Genomic DNA, 23747 nt, shown 5'->3' on the forward strand with positions numbered 1-23747 from the left:
AAAGCACAGATAATGTGACACTGATACAGCCCTCCTCCCACTTTTAAAATAACATCTCTGTGAAAACTGAGATCTCTAACCTATATTTTCTACTGAGAATGGAAAAAAAAATGGATTTGTAGATGTGAAACAAATCAAGAGTTATTCCCTTGGCAAATTCAAACAATACTTTCCTCTGAAAATAACTTCATCCAGGAAAATAACATACTCAGTGTTCCAGTGTATCATAGCAGCAAGCCAAAAGTTTTTCCCCTGCAGCCAACAGCAGAGTGGTGGCTCTTTGCCAACATAGGGTGTATTTCTATGCCTGAATGAAGTCATTTCTGAACTATGGCATGCTAAAAAAATATGTAACCCTGCACATCTAGGAGTGGCATGAAAAGGATGGTATAGAGAGAGAGGAGTGAAACACACCCTTGGGTATAAAAGTTAGCGTTTACATTTTGGATAGTTCAACTTTCACCTCCCACTGGGTGGAGTAGAGGCTTAAAAGACAAACAGGAATGTAGTTGCTGGCAGTGTTGAGCTGCAGACTGGTGTGTCTCATACTGTCCTAACTGAACAAACGCCGATCAAAGGAAAAACAAGCTGTGGGACTGCACATCTGCTGCCTCTGGAGCTATTTAGCAGTTACACAGTAACCACAGCAGTTCTCTTTTAGTGAGCAGGAGCTGAGACACCAGCACCAAACATGGAAGAAGATACAATTCAAGTAGAGAAGCACAGCGAGGAGTTCCAGAAAAGTGGGGACCATGAAAGCCAGGAGTTGGTGGTACCTAGCCACAGCCCTGTAGATTCCCCAAGCTCTAGTCCCACTCCTCAGCAGCATGCTGTGGACTCCATCAAGGACAGCAACCAGGTAAACGCCATCACTGTCCTCACCCTACTGGACAAACTGGTAAACATGTTGGATTCAGTGCAGGAGAACCAGCAGAAGATGGAGAAGAGGCAAATTGACATAGAAAACTCGGTCAAGGGAATCCAGAATGATATCACCAAGCTGTCTAAAAGTCACACCTCCACCAGCAACACTGTCAGCAAACTCCTGGAGAAGTCTCGTAAGGTCAGTGCCAACATGAGAGATGTCAAAGATCGCATGGACAAGCAGACGGTCCAGGTGAAGAAGCTGGAACATAACCACACCCAACTTCTAAGGAGGAACAACTTTAAAGTTCTCATCTTTCAGGTATGTTTTACATATTCCAAACACACTCCCTATCCATGACTGGACACAGTTACAATCCTTATTTGGTGAAAATGGTCATTTTCCTACAGCGTCCAGTTAGAAATATGCAAGATGGTATTTCTTACTTAATCCTTCCTTGGTCCTGTCATGCATGGGTCTCACTAACACCCAGTGTCGACAAAAGCGACTGTACCATGTGTTATTGCTTTACCTGCATGTAGTGTACTATAGTAAAAATACAACAACAAAAAAATGAAACTAAAATCAAAACAAAAAGCATTTTATTGCACCATAACAATGTAATGAATAGTGCATGGAATCTTGAATACAAATATTTACTTATTTAGAAGCAGTTCAGCATTTTAGTCGGGCCCTTGCATTTAAGACTCTACATACGGTTTTAAAATGTGAAAGTATACCTTTGGGGTTCCTTCATTGTACGTGATGTATAATTGACTTGTGCAGATATTAAACACTATTAATCACTTCACTCTAACATATGGTGACATTATATCTGCTCAACATGTTATATACTCCCTGAAAATTAGAACAATGCAAAATATTCTTAGTTGTAAATACATATGGCTATTTGGTCAACTCCACAGTGTTACTGCAAAACGGGAACGTCTGGTCACATGAAACAAGGGAATATTCTAGAAGTTGACTCACTAAAAAGTGCCTTGAGTTAATTTATTTAAAACAAAAATGGAAGGATTCAGGCCTATATAGTCTCATTGGTTGGAAAAATAGGGTTTATTTTTATTTCTTTTCTTTTCTCAGAAAAATGTTCTAACTCACTTATCAGCCTTCCTCATTTCACTGTTAAGATAATAAACCCCACAGTGAGTAGTGACTGCACATAAATGATATGCACGAACAATAGGTTAACAGTTAATGGGTCCTTCTTAATGAACACTGCCTGACTAGCCTCAATGTGGTTACAATGTCATGTGAGAATTTTCTGTGTTAGTAAACCGTGGGTGTGTCCTTTATTTAGGGACCCAAAAACATCAAAAAATGAATACGCTATAGATATGGGTGTATATTTAAACACATTTGTGGAAAAAAGATTTTAAAAATATACATAACGTATTGAGGGAAGACCATTTTAGATTATGTAGACTGCAGAGCATGGAATTGAGAAAAGTGAAAAATGGATGCATATAGTTTATATAAGATGACAGGTGTAAAGCAGCAGCAGTAGTAGGGCATTCCAAGTTACTATTGAGACTGCATTCCAGACTTCCATTGATATAAATATTATACATATTTTCAAGGCTTTTAACTAAAGTGAGATTTGTTGGGAAATCAAATTAAATTTCAAATTTAAATCTAAAGCGGCTGAACTGGAAGCATAGTAGACTTGGAGAATATTTCCACTTCTTTTATTTTGGCCTTAGCTTTGAAATTCAAGTTACATTCCAAACAGTTCTCACTTTAGAGAATAACTCTGACTGTGTTTTGTAGACACAGGGCACTTACCCAATTTCAGCAGTTTCATAATATAGCTTTAATGTTAAGAAGCTTGTCTTAAAATTACAGTGATTCGAGATGTGCGGCTTGTTAGCTTTGCTTATGCCCTGCAAGTACTTGAACAATCAGGGGCATGCATAGCTTCCTTCTATAGCAGATCTGAAGAGGTAGTGGACTTATAACTGCAGCAAAATTGTTTAGAAATTTAAAGGGACATTATAGTCACCAAAACAAAAGCATGTCCCCGCCATCCAGGGTACTTACCCGGTCGCCAGCGATCTCAGTGTGGGGACTTACCTGGGAGCCCAGGGAGTCCCCGTCCATCAGTTTCAGCCCCCTGGGCCATGTGATCGCGAAATCCTTGCTAAAATTGACGTTCAAATTAGTTTTTTGCGTTTTTCACACACAAACAAATATTAACTCTAACTTTGGCCAGTGTTTGTGACCAAGTGGCTACTAAAAATGACTGGAATACCCCATTTGCAATACCTTGGGTTGTCTACTTTTGCAAATGGTATGCCATCATGGCGGTAATTTGCATTCCTGGGCTACCATACGGTCTCAAAGGCAACGTAACCAATATGGCAAATTTCAGTGTGAAAAAAAATGAAAAATGTAACATGCTATATATGACCCTGGAACTCTCCAAAACACCATAAAACCTGTACATAGGGGGTACTGTTTTACATGTGAGACATCGCTAAATACAAATATCTGTATTTTATTGCAGTAAAAGCAAACAGTATTATGACATTTACAGTTAGAATGTCACGTAGAACTAAAACAAAAATTTAATTCGTATTTTCTCCCATTTTTTAATATTTTATTCATATTAAATTATGTTTCATACCTACATATTTTATGTTAAATGAAAGCCCTGTTTTCCCTGAATAAAATGATATATAATACGTGCGGGTGCACATTATATGAAAGAGGCGAATTACGCCTGAACAGACATATAGCACAAATTCAAGTTTTTGTTTACTTTTTGTTTTGATCACAACGTGTACGTTTGGCTCAGTCCTTAAGGGGTTAATACACACTACATACAACATTTAACATAGAACAGGTAGGAAGTATATAATCAACAATGACACATGCATTCTGTTTTGAGGTATGTAGAGAGGGATCTCTTAAAGGACTTTAGGCTTGGGGAAGATTTTAAAGTGTGCGGGAGGTTGTTCCACAATTGCAGCGCTCTGTAGGAGGAGGAGGATCGGGCTGCTTTCTTTTTGTATTGAGGTAGACTAAATAAAGTGCTGGTACTGGATCGGAGGTTAACTCCCTAACTCAGATATGTCACAGGCGGAAGCTATACTTCACATATAACTGTTCAAATGCATATATAGCTATACACGTCCCCATATATTCTTTTACAGTTTTTTACAGTGCTAAAAGCAGTGCTGAGTACATAAACATGTATATGTACCTCCATTAATACAAGCATGAATGAAGCAACTGATTAGCTGACAGCAACCATGGCAAAATAATAGGAAGGCCAGGATTGTTTGACATGTGTCAGCTGCCTTCTAGTCTGGGGCATAGCTCACTGCATAACCTGCACGGGTTATGCAATGAGCTATGCCCCAGACTACATATTATGTATTGTGTATATTTAATGTATTATTTATTTATGATGAATTCAAAAGGTGTGCTGCTAAATCAATCATCTTTATTTTTTTATTTTTTTTAACATTACACCTAGAAAGAAAAGGTATTTGATGCATTTTTGGATTTAGGCTTACTCAGCTGCAGGTATATGCATGTATGCATATACTTGGACATCTATAAGTATTTGCCAGTGACCCAAGTTGCTTTAATTCTATTACCAACTAAATTGCATTTGAAATAATGGCAAAATCTAAAATGCAATATCACCTGGTATTTATTACCAGAAGCTTAGTATATTTCCTGGTGATTTTCTACAGGGCCTTTACAGCAGTCATCTTCAGTTCTATCCTTCATTGGGGTATTTTTACATCTATTCTTGCAAAAGTAAAATGCATGAATAGTTGTATTAAAGGAACACTCCAGCCCACTGTAATGGTTATAGAACAAGGAGTTTGCCGTCTCCCACAATTGTAAGGGTGCAAACATTTTAATGATTTAATTTTATGACTTCTTACCTGGAGTTTGTCGGGTGCCACCCCCACCTACACTACTTCCTATGGAGAACCAGAAGCTTTCTCTCAGAGCTAAGCCCAGTAGTGGACCTAAAACTCCTCCCTGCGTATGAGTTTCAAGCTCACCATAGTAAGTTAGCCTTCTGAAATGGTTGACTACTTACAGTGAGGGGTAAGACTTGCAGTCAAGGATGCCAGGGTTCTCACGGCAATATAACCACTGCAGCGAGTTGAAGTAGCATCTAGTGGAGACATAAAATGTGTCCAGTTCTCTCTGGCATGTAGTATGTCTTCCCTCCCCCTTGTGTTTAGCTACTATTACTTTACATTGTATACTGCTTAGATGCTGCACATTTTACATGTTCCTATATTTATAGACAAATTTGGATCAAGACATTTTTGATATACGCACACTTACTAGATTTCTCTTTTGGAATGCAAGGATTTTAAATAAATAAGTAGTGGGAATAAGTAGTGTCTGGTAGAGGAGATGAGCAGGAGTGTCATAGGGCTATGGCATTTCTATACTATCTTATAAATCTCATGCAAAAATTTGCTTTCTGAGGGCATTTTCATTAAATATGGAGAAATCTCCCCCTTCGTCTACATGCAATAGCTCCCCACTTAGATGTGATTGAAAATAATAATTTAAGTCTATTTAGACTAAGCAAATCATAAGCAAGGCTACCTTGGGGACAGCTACATGAAAGACAGAATCAGACATTGTCATGGTATGAGTAATTCGAAGACGAGAGAAGGTTGTGTTCTGCATTAGCACGGACAGTGCTGCCACAGATACTAAAGTTTAAATGGACACCCCACTGCCCAAACTCCTGCCCCTAAAAATAAAAATCACTGTTTAGAGATTTACCCCCATTGGAAAACTTTCATGCATTTAATTATGCCTTTTTCATAGGGGGTATATCTAAAAATAGCTAGATCTCTTATCTGAAGCCTTTGCAAGCCCTCCTATTCTTACCCAGCCTATACTTTCTGTGACTATTCAATCACAGACTTCCAAATGCAGCTCAATGAGAAGTTTTTGCAAAGCAGGTGCTCTCAGAAATTGAATATGTCTTGAGTTTAGTTCCACTAAACTATGCAACCGCGCTAGCATTAGCATTTGAATAATGCATTTGAATAATGGTTTCCTACAGGGATTCCGGTGACACTGGAAGTCCTCATGCATAGGGTGAGGATGTCCAGCATCATTTAGGTGACCAAAAGTTACCTATCTACCCCGAAGTCCCTCTAGTAACTGTCTGGTAGGTAGCCACTGGAGGAGGAGTTATTACAGTTTATTAAAGACTGCAATAATTACAATAATTACATGCTAAGGGTGATGGGACACTGCACCCAGACCACTTCAGTGAGCTGAAGTGGTCTGGATTCCTATAGTGTCCCTTTAAATATAAGCTGTTTTAAATGGGGTCTTGTAGGACCTCCTGTATGCAAGTTCATTTTGTATATACTCCACAATGAGGTTTATTTAGAGTGGATCTTTTACATCTGAGATTTTTTTGTAAATGTTTTTGTCCTGTAAATGGTACATTTGGAAATGTTATACCATGTATCTTTATTATAATTTTTTTCACAGAGAGCAATATTTATACAGACATTAGAATTATCATTTTAGGACTAATTTACTCTAAGCAAAATTTCATCTTCTTCACGCAAAGTTTGCAAAATGATTCTCTAACCTGTTTCAAACACATGTCCCTACTTAGTAATCAATTGACAATGTAAAGATTTGGGCAAAAATTGGTGATTTAAGAAATGCTTCAACTCAGCTATAATTGGAGCTTGGCTATTTTCAATTCTGTTTTCATTTAAAGGGAAACTCCAGTGCCAGAAAAACGATCCGTTTTTCTGGCACTGGAGGGACCCTCTCCCTCCCACCCCCCAATCCCCGGTTACTGAAGGGGTGAAAACCCCTTCAGTCACTTACCTGGGACAGCGGCGATGTCCCTCGCCGCTGTCTCCGCCGCCGCGACGCTCCTCCCAGTGATTGCGTCGGCCGGTGGGCGAGACTGATCTCGCCCGCCGGCCGAGGAGACCTAATGCGCATGCGCGGAAATGCCGCGCATGCGCATTACGTCTCCCCATAGGAAAGCATTGAAAAATAATTTCAATGCTTTCCTATGGGGTTTTGAGCGACGCTGGAGGTCCTCACACAGCGTGAGGACGTCCAGCGACGCTCTAGCACAGGTTACCTGTGCTAGAACCCAGGAAGTGACCTCTAGTGGCTGTCTAGTAGACAGCCACTAGAGGTGGAGTTAACCCTGCAATGTAATTATTGCAGTTTATAGAAAACTGCAATAATTACAGTTGCAGGGTTGAGAGTAGTGGGAGTTGGCACCCAGACCACTCCAATGAGCAGAAGTGGTCTGGGTGCCTAGAGTGTCCCTTTAACTACAGGTAAGTGTTTAGTGAATAAGAATGTTTTTGCCAAATAATAACAGACATAAGGGTGTGGCAGGGAAATTTCATACTCGCATGAATTTTAATAATAGGTTTAAAGATTCTGATGTTTATATTTCCAATAGTATTAAATAAAAGAAAAAAGTTAAACCATGAAGATCAATGCTATGATTTTGATGCAATAAACTGTTATTTTGGTAAGAGACCCTGATTAATATCCGTATTTTCACATGTTCATAAATCCACACAATGTTCCATTTTCATCAGATTTGTATTAGTCTGCTGCATTGGCTTGTAATATATATAAACACACATACACACACACGCAGGCACGCACGCACGCAGACACACACACACGCACACACACACATAAAAATAATCAAATTAGGTATCAACTCAGAAAGTGCTGACAACTAAGCAAATCCTGAATTGATAACCTACAAACATTTCCAACGGACAAAGAGTGATACTTTAATTTTAGGGTTGTGGCCAGCGCAGGGTTGTTCTGAGGAATTTTAGGTAACTTACTAATAATAATTAATGCAACTTAAATGTAATTTATAACATGAACAATGTATCTCATTTACACAGACTGATTTCTAAACACATTTATTGTAGTTTAAAGACACATTACTGTGAGTATTATGGTCGTGGAGCTCTGTTATGCATTTAGACACACTAACAGAATGGAGCTCCTAGAAAAGTGAGACATTAGGATAGAAAAGGGGGGAGGCATATGGACCCAAAATAGGGATTGTCCTTCCTAAATAGGGACAATTGGGAGGCATGTGGTTGTCCTCAGTTTGTGCTAATATAAGGAGTCTGGAGGTAACTATGTGCAGTCATGATATCAGGTGAACATGTCAATGTAGCCCATGTGTGCATTTTCTTTAAAAAGCATGGTTAATCATGAACTTGCACAGGGCATTCTCTTAACCCCTTAAGGACCAAACGTCTGGAATAAAAGGGAATCATGACATGTCACACATGTCATGTGTCCTTAAGGGGTTAAACCTGGCCAACCCAAGATAACAGAGATAGTATTAGATTAGTATTTTGCATGATATGGAGAGGGAAAACTCATTATCTGTCTTGGTAGATGTGAATATAGCAAGTTTAGTTCATTTCGTCTAAGACATGTATTCATTAAACTCCAAATGGTAGCAAATTAAAAGCAGAAACAGAAAATAGATAAGCAGCAAGTAGCTAATTTTCTCCAGGTCCTTTATTTTTGTCTAAATTTTAACTTTCTGGAATTCAGAGTTTAGTGAACAATCCTCTGATCTTTGCCACTAATCTCCGTGAAAAAGATTGTGCTTAGTGAATCAGCCCAACTTGTACATGGGGTACATTATGAGATTACATTATGAGATTACATTAGACAATATTTTGTTAAGATTTTGAAACAGAAATACATGCTACACAAGTCATGTAATTATTTTATTATTATTTGGGATTATATAATGCCAACATATTCCATAGTTCTGTACAATAGAGGGAATACAGACAAATAATAAACATATGCTGATACTATAGGTATAGATGGCCCTTTCCATGAGTTTATAATATATTGAGTGTAATTATTTTATACAAAGTGGATAGCATGCATAGGTGGCTATAAATATATCTGTTTTTTCCTTATGCATTGCATGGTTCATATCATGTATTACAGGTGTTAATTGTTTTTCTCCAAAATTATATCCAACCACCACTAGACAATGTTAATCAGATGTGACCAAATGTTCAATGTGAGTGAAGTGATTAAGGCAGTGTGAATTCTAGCAAATATTTGTGTAGGCTTTTTTTTTTCCATACAGCAGGGTCTAGGAAAATGATGTCACATTTCTGTGTGTGGTGTAGAATCCAGACTTTAAATACTTTACATTCCGTTGTATGAAATGAGCACAGGCCTGTGCAGAAAGTACAATGCATTGGTGTTGTAATCACAGATAGTTAGATAGTTGGCAACTACGCCTCTAAAGTCACACATCCTTTCATGGTAACACAGATTCTTTTTTTTTTTTTTTTCTTACAGACCAGTTTGCTTTTTGCTTGTAACAATATCTCCGGTAGACCACACCCAAATCATTATAGCAATTTCTGCACTTGTATTTGATATTTTTTATGAATAATTGTACCATTACATGTTTCCAGAATTATTAAATTGTAGTTTCCATCTAGATTTTTTTTTTCTTTCACAATCAACATATGGTATTTTATTCATTTTTATTTTCTACATGAAAGTATTTTGGGTTGAATCAAACTCCCATTACTCTTAATCACCAGCAATATGCCTTTTTTCCCCCCCAAAATAAGCTCTAGCTTATTTTCGAGAGATGCTCCTAATATAAGCCCCACCCTGAAAATAAGTCCTAGCCTTTCGCTAATCTATGTTCGGGGAATTGTCCCTGAACATAGATTCGCGGAATTCAATTCGCGAGTAAGCATATCTATGTAGATTCCATTTGCGAGTGAACTAATATATGGTCAGGGAAGACCTGCTTTCTAGCACACATTTTTCCCCGAAATAAGACCTCCACCGAAAATAAGCCTTAGTGCGTTTTTCGGGGGGAAAATGAATATAAGACCTGCACTTATTTTCAGGGAAACAGTATAAACAAAACAAAAAAAAAATACCATCACACTCTCCCAAATCAAAATGTACATTTAATGATTTTCTTTTTCTAAACTGAGAATTCAAAGTTCAAACTTAAGATCAAAATAGCTGAACTGGAAAAATTATCTAAGTCAACTACTCTGGTATTAAATTTGAAATTCGCTTTAAATTCTCACGTTACTAAATAAACCTGTTAGCCTTGAGCTGTCACTTCACCTTGCTGCTTACAACTATAAGACATACAGGGTTACACTGAAGTGTGAATTCCAAATTAACTTCAAATTAAAGGGGTTAAGGTCATGATAGCTTAACAAGAAAAAAAGTCAGCTATGCTTACAGTTTGCCTACTTTGGGCTAAAATTTGAATTGTAACTTCATTGAATAAACTTGAATATCTTTAAAGGAAATCTGTAATGCTTGCCTACCTCTATGCACTCCCGCCATGATCTCTTTAACCCCTTAAGGACCAAACTTCTGGAATAAAAGGGAATCATGACATGTCACACATGTCATGTGTCCTTAAGGGGTTAAAAAGATGTGTGCTACACTTATGTAACACACACCTCTGGTCCATCCTCCGCTCTTCTTGCAGTCTTCTTTTATTTACCCTGCATGGGGACACTTCCTCATGCAGGGAAAACCTCATCCATGATGCTGACACAAGCATGTTGGCTTCTGGATGATGTGGTTTGTTACTCTGTTCCTATACTTGCTAGCCAGTGCTAGCAGCATGCCCTGCTGCTTTTTTGGATGGAGAGTAGAAGGACTGCCTATGGGTGGTCTCTTCTGCACCTCTTTATCAATTAATCTCTTTAGCATTGAGTCTGTGCCGAAGCATAGTTTTTTCTCCCAATCTATCTTTGTTAGCAAAACTACAGTTTGTACATTGAATTTTATACTCTTTAAAAAGAGCAAAAAAAATTTGGGCAATACAGTTGACTGTTACTGAGAAAGAAAGGGGTATTTTTTTTTCTATTAACCTCTAGAAACAAATGAGGTGGGCATGGGTTGTATATGGTCTTGTGTTTTCTGTGAGTATAGATGTTGCTTTGCATGTATCATGGGAAATAATTGCATTTCTTGGATTCTGGAGAAAGTGTGGCCTTGCTATTAACTGAAACATTTTTATAAACAAATATGTGAAAGGAGACAAGGACAGACAGCTTTTTGCAACATAATTTATGAAATAAGTATGGATTGGTATGATGCTTGCAATGATCCCCTAACCCTTGTGTTGTGGCAGAATGCACCATGTACCCTATACACATCATACATTGGGCATTTTCATTCCCCCCCCCCCCCCCCCGTGATATCTCAAAATTTAAAGGAAAACTCCCATCTGTTATGGTGCCAGGAGGGTTAAACCTTAAGGGTTAAACCGTTCTTGAATGCTTTAAGCCTAAAGGTCGCCTCCATCGCCAATCTCCAGGTCCCTTAGGCGGCAACTGGCTTCTAAATCTGATTACAGAAAGTTACAGAAAGCGCGGAGTGCCACCAGTTAGGCGTTCTGCTGATTGGCTAAAGCTGTCAGCTGACTCTCTAAGCTAATCAGTAGCTTGCCCTTGATAAAAAAGTACCTTTTTTTTATCAATGGGGAGCTACTGATTGGATTAAAGCATGAGCTGACACTCTAGCTCCACCCTCTAGCTCCACTCAGACAGATGCAGGATGTCATCTGGGGGACGCTAGAAGCAACCTTTGGGGTTGTACGGTTTAACCCCTTAAGGTCAGTGAGCACCCAGGCACCATAACAACGTAATTTACATGATGTTGTTATGGTGACTGGAGTGTTCATTTAAACTGTCAGAAGAGTAGGATATGAGAATAGAACAGATATACAGATGCTTTTGTAGGTAAAGACACACTCTTCTTTCTAAATTGGCACACTTGAGAGGCATGGTAATATGCAGGCACAATCATGTACATTTGTTGTTCTGGAAACAAACTGTTTGCCTTACCTTGGTCATTCAGATGCTTGTATTCCACATCTCCTTTAATGCATATTCAGCCTTTAAAGAACAGTAAATCAAACGTATCTACAGCTTCAAGTTTTGCCATTACTGACTTGCAGCAGTAAAATACTAAAAAAAATCTTCATGCAGGTGATACTGCTTGCATTGATGAAGCTAATAATTATGTCATGCACATAGTATTACAAAATTGCAACTTGAATCTTCCAGTGACAGAACTATAAAAAGGCATGTTTCTGTCTACTATGCTGATTTGATTTATGGGCATAGATAGTGATTTTCTGTGAATAAGATAATCAAATTACCAGTGGCGTACATACCAGGGTCGCAGGGGTCGCGGCTGCGACCGGGCCCGGCCCACCAGGGGGCCCGGCCGCCCCTGCGACCCGGTATGTAGCCACTTGGCCAGCCTCTTCTCCTGGGGGGCCCTAGAGCCGGCCACCTCCGGGCCCCCCGAGGCTGGCCCTGCTGTCACCCCAAGGCCGGTCCAGCGGGCGCGCGAGGGAGCACTCTCCCCTAAGTGCTTCCTTTTCAGCTCCCTCGCGCACCGCACTGATACCGGAGCGGGAAGATGACGTCATCTTCCGGCGCCGGTATCAGTATGCGGCGCGCGAGGGAGCTGAAGAGGAAGCACTCAGGGGAGAGTGCTCCCTCGCGCGCCCGCCAGCCTGACTGCCCGCCGGGTGACCGGCCCCCCCAGGAGCCCAGCAGCACCACTGGACCCCAGGGAACCCCTCAGCACTCCAAAAGGTAAGGAGGCTGGGGGGATTAAATAATAATAAAAAAAAAAAACGTGTGTGTGTTAGTGTGTGTAAGTGTTAGTGTGAGTGTGAGTGTGTGTGTTAGAGTGTTTGTGACTGCTAGTGAGTGTCAGTGAGTGTGTTACTGTGTGTGTCTGTTACTGAGTGTGCTTGTGTGTGTGTTAGTGTGAGTGCTAGTGTGAGTGTGTGTGTGTCTGCTAGTGTCAGTGAGTGAGTGTGTCTGTTGAGTGTGTGACTGCTAGTGAGTGTCAGTGAGTGTGTTACTGTGTGTGTCTGTTACTGAGTGTGTTTGTGTGTGTGTTAGTGTGAGTGCTAGTGTGAGTGTGTGTGTGTCTGCTAGTGTCAGTGAGTGAGTGTGTCTGTTGAGTGTGTGACTGCTAGTGAGTGTCAGTGAGTGTGTTACTGTGTGTGTATGTTACTGAGTGTGTTTGTGTGTGTTAGTGAGTCTGTTTGATGTCTGTTAGTGAGTGTGTGTTTGTCAGTGAGAGTGTATGTTTTGTGAGTGTGTATGTATGTCTGTCGCTGAGTGTGTCACTGTCAGTAAATGTGTGTGTCTGTTAGCTAGTGTGTATGCGTCTGTTCGTGAGTGTGTGTGTGTCTTCAGCACTTACCTTTCTCCAGCGCCGGACTCCCTTGGCGCAGGGGATCCCTCCGCCTCTCAGCTCCGAATGCGCATGCGCGTCAAGAGCCGCGCACGCATTCAAACCGCCCATAGGAAAGCATTACTCAATGCTTTTCTATGGACGTTCAGTGTCTTAGAATCGCGGAAGCGCCTCTAGCGGCTGTCAGTGAGACAGCCAATAGAGGCTGGATTAACCCTCAGTGAAACATAGCATTTTCTCTGAAACTGCTATGTTTTCAACTGCAGGGTTAAAACTAGAGGGACCTGACACCCAGACCACTTCATTGAGTTGATGTGATCTGGGTGTCTGTAGTGGTCCTTTAAGTGTGTGTGCATCTGCATGCACTGGCGTACATACCGCGGTCGCAGGATTCGCAGCCCTGCAACCCCTGCGACCAGGTGCCCGCCGCAATGTGTTGCGGCCCCGGCCCGCCAGAGTAAGCGCGGGGGGTTGGGGGGGGCCCACGGATCAATTTTCGCACCGGGGCCCCATGGGTCATGTGTACGCCACTGCAAATTACCTTCCCTAGATTTGGAATTCTAAGGTTGTAGAAGTGATTGATTGTTCAATTTCGGAATATTATCATACTCCCATACTTTTTAATGTCTGCAAACCTGTACAAATAGTGTTTGGCTAATGAAAATAAAAACCACCTGCCATCCACGGTGTAATTCAGGTTTTGAGTGTATAATATTTATCTTTACAGTAACACTGCATGATGGTTTCCAAATATATATAGGCAGTGAAATTGTAGAGGTTATTCTGAATCATGGATTTGTTATCTTAGTTTTAATATATTTTAATATTTACAACAAGTTATAACATATTCAACTAAAAAAGTAAAGAAACTCTGTTCTGATTTGTACTTGTAAGAAGTACTTTAGAATATTGTTTGAGTAGTGTTAGTTTGTTTTTGTCCAGAAGTGGAGAAATGGGGGTAATAATACACATATGCACTGTTTGACATATATACATATATATACACCATCCTTGGTTTCATTGTTTATATATATAGACAGTTGTGCTCAAAAGTTTGCATACCCATGGAGAATTGGTAATATATGTACAATTTTTTAAAGAAAACATGAGTGAGCAGGCAAAACACATTTCTTTTATTTCTTATGGGATTCATTTTCAACTGTATGTTATAACAGAATGGCACAATCATAAAATAAAACATGGCAACAAAGAAAAAAAATTAAATTAATCCAATTCAAAAGTCTGCATACACTTAGTTCTTAATACTGCTTATTGTCCCCTTTAGCATCAATGAAAGTGTGCAGTCGTTTGTATTAGTTGTCTATGAGGCCCCTAATTCTTGCAGTTGGTGTAGCAGCCCATTCATCCTGGCAAAATGCCTCCAAGTCATGCAAAGTCTTTGGTCATCTTGCATGTTTGAGATCTCCTTAGAGTGGCTCGGTGAAATTAAGGTCAGGAGACTGTGATAGCCACTCCAGAACCTTTACGTTTTTCTGCTGTAACCACTGGAGGGTCAACTTATCTTTGTGCTTAGGGTCATTGTCATCCTGGAAAGTCCAAGAGTGTCCCATGCACAGCCTTTGTGCAGAAGAATGCAAATTGTCTCCTGTATTTTTTGATAACATGCTGCATTCATCTTGCCATCAATTTTCACAAGATCCCCATGCATTTAGAGCTCACCCACCCCCCAAAACATCCGTGAGCCACCACCAGTAGGGGTGGAATTATTTTCACTACAGGCCTTGTTAACCCCTCTCTAAACTTAACACTTAGGGTTGTGACCATAAAGCTCTATTTTGTTCTCGTCACTCCAAATTACATTGTGCCCGAAGCTGTGAGGCATGTCAAGGTGTTGTCAGCATATTGTAACCAGATTTTTTTGTGGCATTGGCACAATAAAGGCTTCTTTCTGGCAACTCAACCATGCAGATCATTTTTGTTCAAGTATCGTCGTATTGTGCTCTTTGAAACAACCACACAGTCTTTTTCCAGAGCTGCCTGCATTTACATGTGTGTATTTCTTTGTACCCCAAACAATTCTTCTGGTAGTTGTGGCTGAAATCTTTCTTGGTCTACCTAACCTTGGCTTGGTATCAAGAGATCCCCAAATTTTCCACTTCTTAATAAGTGATTGAACAGTACTGACTGGCATTTGCAAGGCTTTGGATATCTTTTTGTATCTGTTTCCATCTTTAGAAAGTTCCATTGCATTATTATGCAGGTCTTTTGATAGTTCTTTTCTGCTCCTCGGGGCTCAGTATCTAGCCTGCTCAGTGCATCCACATGAGAGCTAACAAACTAATTGACTATTTATACACAGACATTAATTGCAAATGAAAAAGCAACAGGTGTGGGGAATTAACCTTTAATTACAATTTTAACGTGTGTGTCTGTAATGAGGCCAAACATTCAAGGGTAAATATACTTTTGATCAGGGCAATTTGGGTGATTTCTGTTATCATTATGGTTTAAAAATTGTCAAAACTATGTGACAATAAATGGCTTCACATGATCACTATCCTTCAATAAAATATTTTTTTGTGCTTGATCAGTCATATTTTCAAAATCATTACCGCAATTTCACAATTTCTGCCAGGGTATGCAAACGTCTGAGCACAACTGTAAATTTAAATATTATTTAATTGATTTTCTCACCCCTCCTGGGTGGTACATGTATTCCTCATTCTCGGGTCTTGGGAGTCTGAGGGTTCTTTGCAGTATCTTTGCTGTTCCTAGAACTACACTCGTCTATACAGTAATCTCAGTTGTCCCACCTGGAATCTGTTGAAGCCACTCTCCCAACATCTTTTCTAGATCTTCTTTCAGGTCTTGGTATTTGTCCATCTTCTCATGTTCATTATTGCTGACGTTATAGTCACTGGATATGTATGTATGTGTGTGTGTGTGTATGTATGTATGTATGTATGTATGTATGTATGTATATATATATATATATATATATATATATATATATATATATATATATATATATATAAATATATATATATATATATAATATACAAAAACACACACACACACATGTATATTATAAGCCATTCTGAATGAAAAATCAAAGCCTCTTATTATATATTTTTAAGTAAATAAATATAAGTAATTAAAGAAACATTAAAAGAAGTAACTGTCTGTCAGGATCGGGACAGGGATCCAACACGCAGAGTACAAAGAGTGGAAAGGTGCGTATACCGGACCTTAGAATGGCCGGACTAACGTACCGAGAGTAATAGAGAATGGTCAAAGACAAGCCGAGGTCAAGGAAACGAGAAGACAGATAAGCGAGAGGACAAGCCGGGTCAAGGGATAACAGAGATAAGCAAGGTAGTACAACAAGCCGAGTCAAAACCAATAGAGCAAACTAGAATACCAGAGCACTGAGTGACTAGACAAGCTAGAACCACGACAGGGCAATGAGCTGAAGGGAGAAGTAAGCTTAAATACCCTGGCTCCGGAAAGCAACCACGCCTCCAACAAGTACCGATAGGGTGTCGGACACTTGATTGGCAGGTCGCTCATGATTGGCGTCATGACGTCACGTATCGAGCGTCCTGTTAGAAAAGGATGTGGATTCCTCGCGGTCGTTGTATAAGTGACTGGAAAGACCGCGAGGAACGGGAGAAATGGCACGTCCGGATGGATAAACCTCTAAGTCTCCACCTCTCTCAGAGGTAGAGACCTCAGGTACCCTGACAGTACCCCCCCTCTCAGATACGCCCACCGGGCAGAAGGTACCGGGACGAGATGGAAAGCGGGAGTGAAACGCCCTGCGGAGGCGAGGAGCATGAACATCCTCTTGAGGTACCCAACTCCTCTCCTCAGGACCATATCCCTTCCAGTTGACCAGATACTGCAACTTGCCCCTTGAGATTCTTGAATCAATGATGGAGCTGACCTCGTACTCCTCCCGACCCTCCACCTGAACAGGACGAGGAGAAGAAACCTTAGAGGAGAATCTGTTGCAGATTAATGGCTTCAACAAGGACACATGAAAGGAGTTCGGGATGCGTAAAGCAGGTGGCAGAGCTAGGCGATACGCAACCGGGTTGATACGAGTGAGGATCCTGTAAGGACCTATGTAACGAGGAGCAAATTTCATGGATGGAACTTTTAAACGAATGTTCCTAGTACTCAGCCACACCCTATCCCCAGGAACAAAAACAGGAGCCGCCCTTCTGCGCTTATCAGCGTGTTTTTTTACCAACGCAGAATTATGCAGAAGAATTTGACGAGTCTGATCCCACAACTTCTTCAGATTGGCGACATGATCATCGACCGACGGTACTCCCTGAGAAGAGGAGACCGAAGGAAAAATAGAAGGATGAAAGCCATAGTTCATGAAGAAGGGGCTAGAACGAGTGGAATCACAAACAAGGTTATTGTGTGCGAACTCTGCCCAAGGAATCAAACCGACCCAATCGTCCTGGTGTTCGGAAACAAAGCAGCGTAGATATTGTTCAATCTTTTGATTGGTACGTTCAGCAGCTCCGTTAGACTGAGGGTGATAGGCAGAGGAGAAGTTCAATTTGATGCCTAATTGAGAACAGAAGGATCTCCAGAATCGCGAGACAAATTGAGAGCCTCTATCAGAAACAATCTCTGAAGGAATACCATGTAAGCGAAAAATTTCTCTCGCAAAAATCTCTGCCAATTCAGGAGAAGTCGGGAGTTTGGGTAATGGCACGAAATGGGCCATTTTAGTGAATCTATCCACTACTGTGAGAATAACAGTCTGTTTCTTGGAAGCAGGTAATTCTACAATAAAGTCTATGGATAGACAGGACCATGGTTTCTCTGGAATGTCCAAGGGGTGTAACAGGCCACATGGAGAAGTATGAGGTTGTTTAGTCTTGGCACAAGTCTCACAAGCTGCGATGAACTCTTTAATATCCTTTCGTAAGGAAGGCCACCAGAAATCCTTGGAGATCAGAGCATATGTCTTGCGAATGCCAGGATGGCCAGCTACTTTACTTTCGTGGAAACATTGTAAGAGCTCCAGTTGGAGTTCCGGAAGGACAAAGTTTCTTCCCTCAGGAGTGTGTCTGGGTGCCAAATGTTGTGACTTCATGATCTGGTCAAGTAACGGAGAATGGATTTTGAGACTAGTATTAGCAATAATATTGCATTTGGGTACAATGGAGGACAGAAGCGGTTCAGCTGAAACAGAAGGTTCATATTGGCGAGATAGAGCATCAGCTTTAGAATTTTTCGAACCAGGTCTGTAAGTGAGAACGTAATTGAAATGGGTAAGAAATAACGACCAACGAGCCTGCCTGGAGGACAATCGCTTAGCCTCTCCAATATATGACAAATTCTTGTGGTCTGTTAAAATGGTAACAGGATGTAATGTCCCTTCCAATAAATGTCTCCATTCTTTTAAAGCCTTGATAACCGCTAGTAATTCTCTGTCACCAATGTCATATCTGCTTTCAGCACCAGACAATTTTTTAGAAAAAAATCCACATGGATGTAATGGTTTATCAACGCCTAACCTTTGGGATAGGACAGCACCTATACCTGTCTCTGAGGCGTCTACCTCAAGTAGGAAAGGCAGAGAAGTGTTAGGGTGTACTAAAATTGGAGCGGAAGCGAAAAGCTCCTTGAGAGTTTTGAAAGCAAGGAGAGCTTCAGTAGTCCAATTCTTAGTATCAGCCCCCTGTTTGGTCATGTTGGTGATAGGCGCGATAATTGAAGAGTAACCCTTAATAAAGCGCCTATAATAATTAGAAAAACCAATAAATCTCTGGACAGCTTTAAGACCCTTGGGTAAAGGCCACTCTAGAATGGACTGGAGTTTATCTGGATCCATCTTAAATCCTTCCCCCGAAATCACATAACCAAGGAAATTTACTTGGGCTTGATCAAAGCTACATTTCTCCAACTTGCAGTACAAGCCATGTTGGAGAAGTTTGTGCAAAACCCTCCTGACTTGTTTGTGATGAGTCTCGATCTCACTAGAATGTATGAGTATATCATCTAGGTATACAATGACGCACTCCTGCTGAAATTCCCTAAGAACCTCGTTTATCAGATCCTGAAATACAGCTGGAGCATTGCATAACCCAAAAGGCATTACTGTATATTCATAGTGACCATATCGAGTATTGAACGCCGTCATCCACTCGTGTCCCTGCTGGATTCTCACCAAGTTATATGCCCCTCTGAGATCTAACTTGGTGAAAATAGTAGAACCCTTTAAACGATCAAAAAGTTCAGTAATCAAGGGAATCGGATAGGCATTTCTAATGGTTATCTTATTCAGACCTCGATAATCAATACAAGGTCTTAAAGAACCATCCTTCTTTTTAACAAAAAAAAATCCAGCCCCGGCAGGAGAGGAGGATCTCCTAATGAATCCCTTGTCTAAATTTTCATGAATATACTCCTCCAGAACTGAGTTCTCTTTTGTAGATAACGGGTATACATGACCCCTGGGCGGCATGGTACCAGGGAGTAGGTTAATTTTGCAATCAAAGGACCTGTGTGGGGGTAAGGTATCGGCTTTCTTTTTATCAAATACTGCCTTTAAATCTAAGTACTGAGACGGTATTTGTGTCTCTGTAGGGTAAACAGAGTTAGCCGAGGTGTTGGCTGAGCAGAGAGGTGAGACCTTCCGCAAACATCTCTCTTGACAATTCTGTCCCCACGAGACTATCTCCCCTGACTCCCAATTAATGATAGGGTTATGTCTCCTCAACCAGGAGTACCCCAGGACTATGGGAATAGACGGAGAAGAAATGAGCAGTAAGGATATGTCCTCTCTATGTAGGACGCCAACAGTTAAGTTAACCGGTATGGTTTCACGGAAAATAACAGGCTCAAGTAACGGTCTGCCATCGATGGCTTCAACAGCCAGTGGTGTCTCCCTTAACTGGGATGGGATAGCATGCTTGGCAACAAAAACCTGGTCAATAAAGCTCTCAGCAGCTCCAGAATCGATTAGTGCCATGGTCTCTACTACTCCCTTCTCCCAAGTTAAAGAAACGGGTAACAGAAGCCTGTGCTCTTTGTAGTTGTGAATAGAGGACAAAATAGAAACACCCAAGGCCTGTCCTCTAGAGAAACTTAGGTGCGAGCGTTTCCCGAACGAGTAGGACAATTTAGGCGTAAATGACCTCTAACTCCACAATACATACATAAACCCTCCCTTCTCCTGTACTGTCTCTCCTCCTCTGTGAGATGAGTATTACCTATCTGCATAGGTTCAGGAAAACGTAAGGCCTCGAGCTCAGAACTTTGAAAGGTAGGAGCTAGTTTAAAGGAGGGTCTACGGGTCCTATCTCGAGTGTTCTGCCTCTCTCTTAGGCGTTCATCAATACGAGATATAAAAGAAATTAAATCCTCCAAATTCTCAGGGAGTTCTCTAGTAGCGACCTCGTCAAGAATTACATCTGATAATCCATTCAGAAACACATCTATATAAGCCTGTTCGTTCCACTTAACTTCTGCCGCCAAGGACCTGAACTCTAGTGCATAATCCACAAGTGTTCGACTGTCCTGTCTAAGGCGCAACAGTAATCTAGCTGCATTGACCTTTCTACCAGGAGGGTCAAAAGTTCTTCTAAAAGCAGCTACAAAGGCATTATAATTATAGACTAATGGATTATCATTCTCCCATAAAGGATTGGCCCATCTCAGGGCTTTCTCAATGAGCAAGGTAATAACAAATCCAACCTTCGCTCTATCTGTAGGATAAGAGCGGGGTTGTAATTCGAAGTGGATGCTAATCTGGTTTAGAAAGCCACGACACTTCTCTGGTGACCCACCATAACGTACTGGTGGAGTAATACGGGAAGAAGCACCTACAGTGGCTACCTCTAGACCTGAGCCTGCAGGAGAAATAGAAGGAGTACGCGTCTCCTCAGGTGGGTTACTAGCACGGGACAATAATGCCTGTAGTGCTAGCGCCATCTGATCCATCCTGTGCTCCATGGCGTCAAACCTGGGATCAGAAGAACCAAGCTGACTGTTTGTACCTGCAGGATCCATTGGCCCTGTCGTAATGTCAGGATCGGGACAGGGATCCAACACGCAGAGTACAAAGAGTGGAAAGGTGCGTATACCGGACCTTAGAATGGCCGGACTAACGTACCGAGAGTAATAGAGAATGGTCAAAGACAAGCCGAGGTCAAGGAAACGAGAAGACAGATAAGCGAGAGGACAAGCCGGGTCAAGGGATAACAGAGATAAGCAAGGTAGTACAACAAGCCGAGTCAAAACCAATAGAGCAAACTAGAATACCAGAGCACTGAGTGACTAGACAAGCTAGAACCACGACAGGGCAATGAGCTGAAGGGAGAAGTAAGCTTAAATACCCTGGCTCCGGAAAGCAACCACGCCTCCAACAAGTACCGATAGGGTGTCGGACACTTGATTGGCAGGTCGCTCATGATTGGCGTCATGACGTCACGTATCGAGCGTCCTGTTAGAAAAGGACGTGGATTCCTCGCGGTCGTTGTATAAGTGACTGGAAAGACCGCGAGGAACGGGAGAAATGGCACGTCCGGATGGATAAACCTCTAAGTCTCCACCTCTCTCAGAGGTAGAGACCTCAGGTACCCTGACACTGTCATGGCAAGGGTGCATAATTCATTATTGCACTATGGAATATTGTGTAGTTGTGTAGTGCGTAGATGATCTGCCTGCCTGGTAGAGGTTTTATTGAAAATTTCAAAAAGGGGTTAATTTGATTGTATGGAAGGTTTTTAGCCTTAATCCCTCTTTGAAGGTAGGACCCCCACGAGGTCAGATGACAGAAGGGGTAGTGTGAATTGCATAGGAATGTGAAAGTTTCAGTGGTGTATTTTAGGTTTGCACTGCCCTAGGCATGACTAAACCTGGGCACACATACACTCAATGACTAACACAGACTCATTGATTTGACACACACTCATTCATTGACAGACACACACGCACACTGACAGACACACACTGATACTCATTGTCAGACACACTGACAGTCACACAATCAGAGACTCTCACTGATTTGACACACGCATGCACTAACAGACACACAGACATACACACACATACTCAGACATACACACACTCACTCACAGACACACACACTCACAGACATACACACACTCAGACACACATATACTCACAGACATACACACACACACACTCACATACACTCACAACGTATTAATGTAATTAAAAATTTTCCACCCAGCCTCCCTACCTGGAGAGCTGGTGTGGATCTGTCCCTGGGGTCCAGTGGGGCTGCTGTGAGGCGGGCGGCTTACCATTCGAGGCGGCGAGGGAGCTGTTATCGCTCTGCCCCGTTGCGCCATGCGTGGGCTGTCTACTGATGCCGGGAGCAGGAATGACGTCATATTCCGGCTCCCACGGCATCAGTAAAAGTTGTGTGAGGGAGCAGAGCAGAAAGATCACAGTTCCCGCGCCGCCTAGGGGGGAGAGATGGGGGTCTCTATTAGGGTCTCTATTAGCTGGCCAGCAGTTCAGCTCTTCCGCCCCCTCTCCATGACAGGGGAATCACAGGGGACATCTCAGTGTGCATTTGGCCATTAGTTTGCCTTGGGCTAAATACATCCCTGGATAGTCTACCATATGCATTGACCCTTTGATTAATCAAAAGCTCTGTAAGCTGTGAGAAGTCACACGTAAGTGGCCTGGAAGTCTGGTTTACATATAAACTAACTCTCTAACTATCTAGGCTTCCTCTTAGATAGGGGTCCTTTGATATGCTAATGACCATTAGCCTTGTTCCAGTATAATATCCAACAGAAAAACAAGCCCAAGCATGGCTGGCATAACTTAACCATAGGGGAAGGGATTGTGATGTTTGCTATATTGGGTCACAAGTAAGAAGTGTAACGTATCTATGGAATGGGAAAATAATAACACATTTGTAGATGCAATTATTATTTCTGTGGTAGGTATATAAGAGAAGATAGAACCAAATGTTTCCATTTGGATTGATGTGGATCTGGACACAAGGGGGTGGTCACTTAGTTTCTCTTATAGATGCCTTAACTCCACCTCTGGGTGAGGCATGGTAATCCACAGGGTATATCTCTAATGATCCTGAAGGGTGCATTGTACTTGCTTGGGGCCAGAATCTAATTCTAAGCGAGTCACCATATTTCCTACCAGAGACCCCCTGGGGCAGAAGTATTTACCTTGAAGAGCTGAGTAAGTGATTAGGACTTTCTGTTATTGTATCCCTTTTGTTTTTATCTGTTGTTGGTGTGAATAATTTTGATTGTCATCTATATTTTTGTATGCACTGTGACTATTTTTTTACTCATAATAAATATTCCTTTATTAAGCTCTGCCTTTGTCTGGTAAAGAATCATGTTACCGGAAGAGACTAGTTAGTATTTTGCAATTACATAGATATTGTGCTAAATTACATTTGGTGAGTTTTTATTATTGATTTACCTGGGTGGTGGTAGCTTTAAAATAGTAATATTTATATGATTATGCTTAATTGTGGGTTGTGTTAAGTGGGAATTTATCATTATTTCCGTTCTAGTGGAGACAAATAGTGAACTTTAACCCCTTCACCACAACGACTATGTCACGTACAGTCTTGAAGTAGGGTGTGTTCGTGACA

At 41.2% G+C, this 23747-nt stretch overlaps 1 protein-coding gene across 1 annotated transcript in view; it reads left to right on the plus strand.

The window, feature by feature from the left end:
• Nucleotides 1–373: 373 nt before the first annotated feature.
• The window catches only part of CAVIN2 (caveolae associated protein 2), a 48813-nt gene continuing 25439 nt past the window's right edge, over nucleotides 374–23747 (plus strand). The window contains exon 1 of the mRNA XM_063430174.1: nucleotides 374–1186. Coding sequence (XP_063286244.1) covers nucleotides 692–1186 — 495 coding nt within the window. The 5' untranslated portion in view covers nucleotides 374–691. The remainder of the gene's footprint in view (nucleotides 1187–23747) is intronic.

This window comes from Pelobates fuscus, chromosome 8 (genome assembly GCF_036172605.1).
Source record: "Pelobates fuscus isolate aPelFus1 chromosome 8, aPelFus1.pri, whole genome shotgun sequence".
Taxonomy (NCBI): Eukaryota; Metazoa; Chordata; class Amphibia; order Anura; family Pelobatidae; genus Pelobates; species Pelobates fuscus.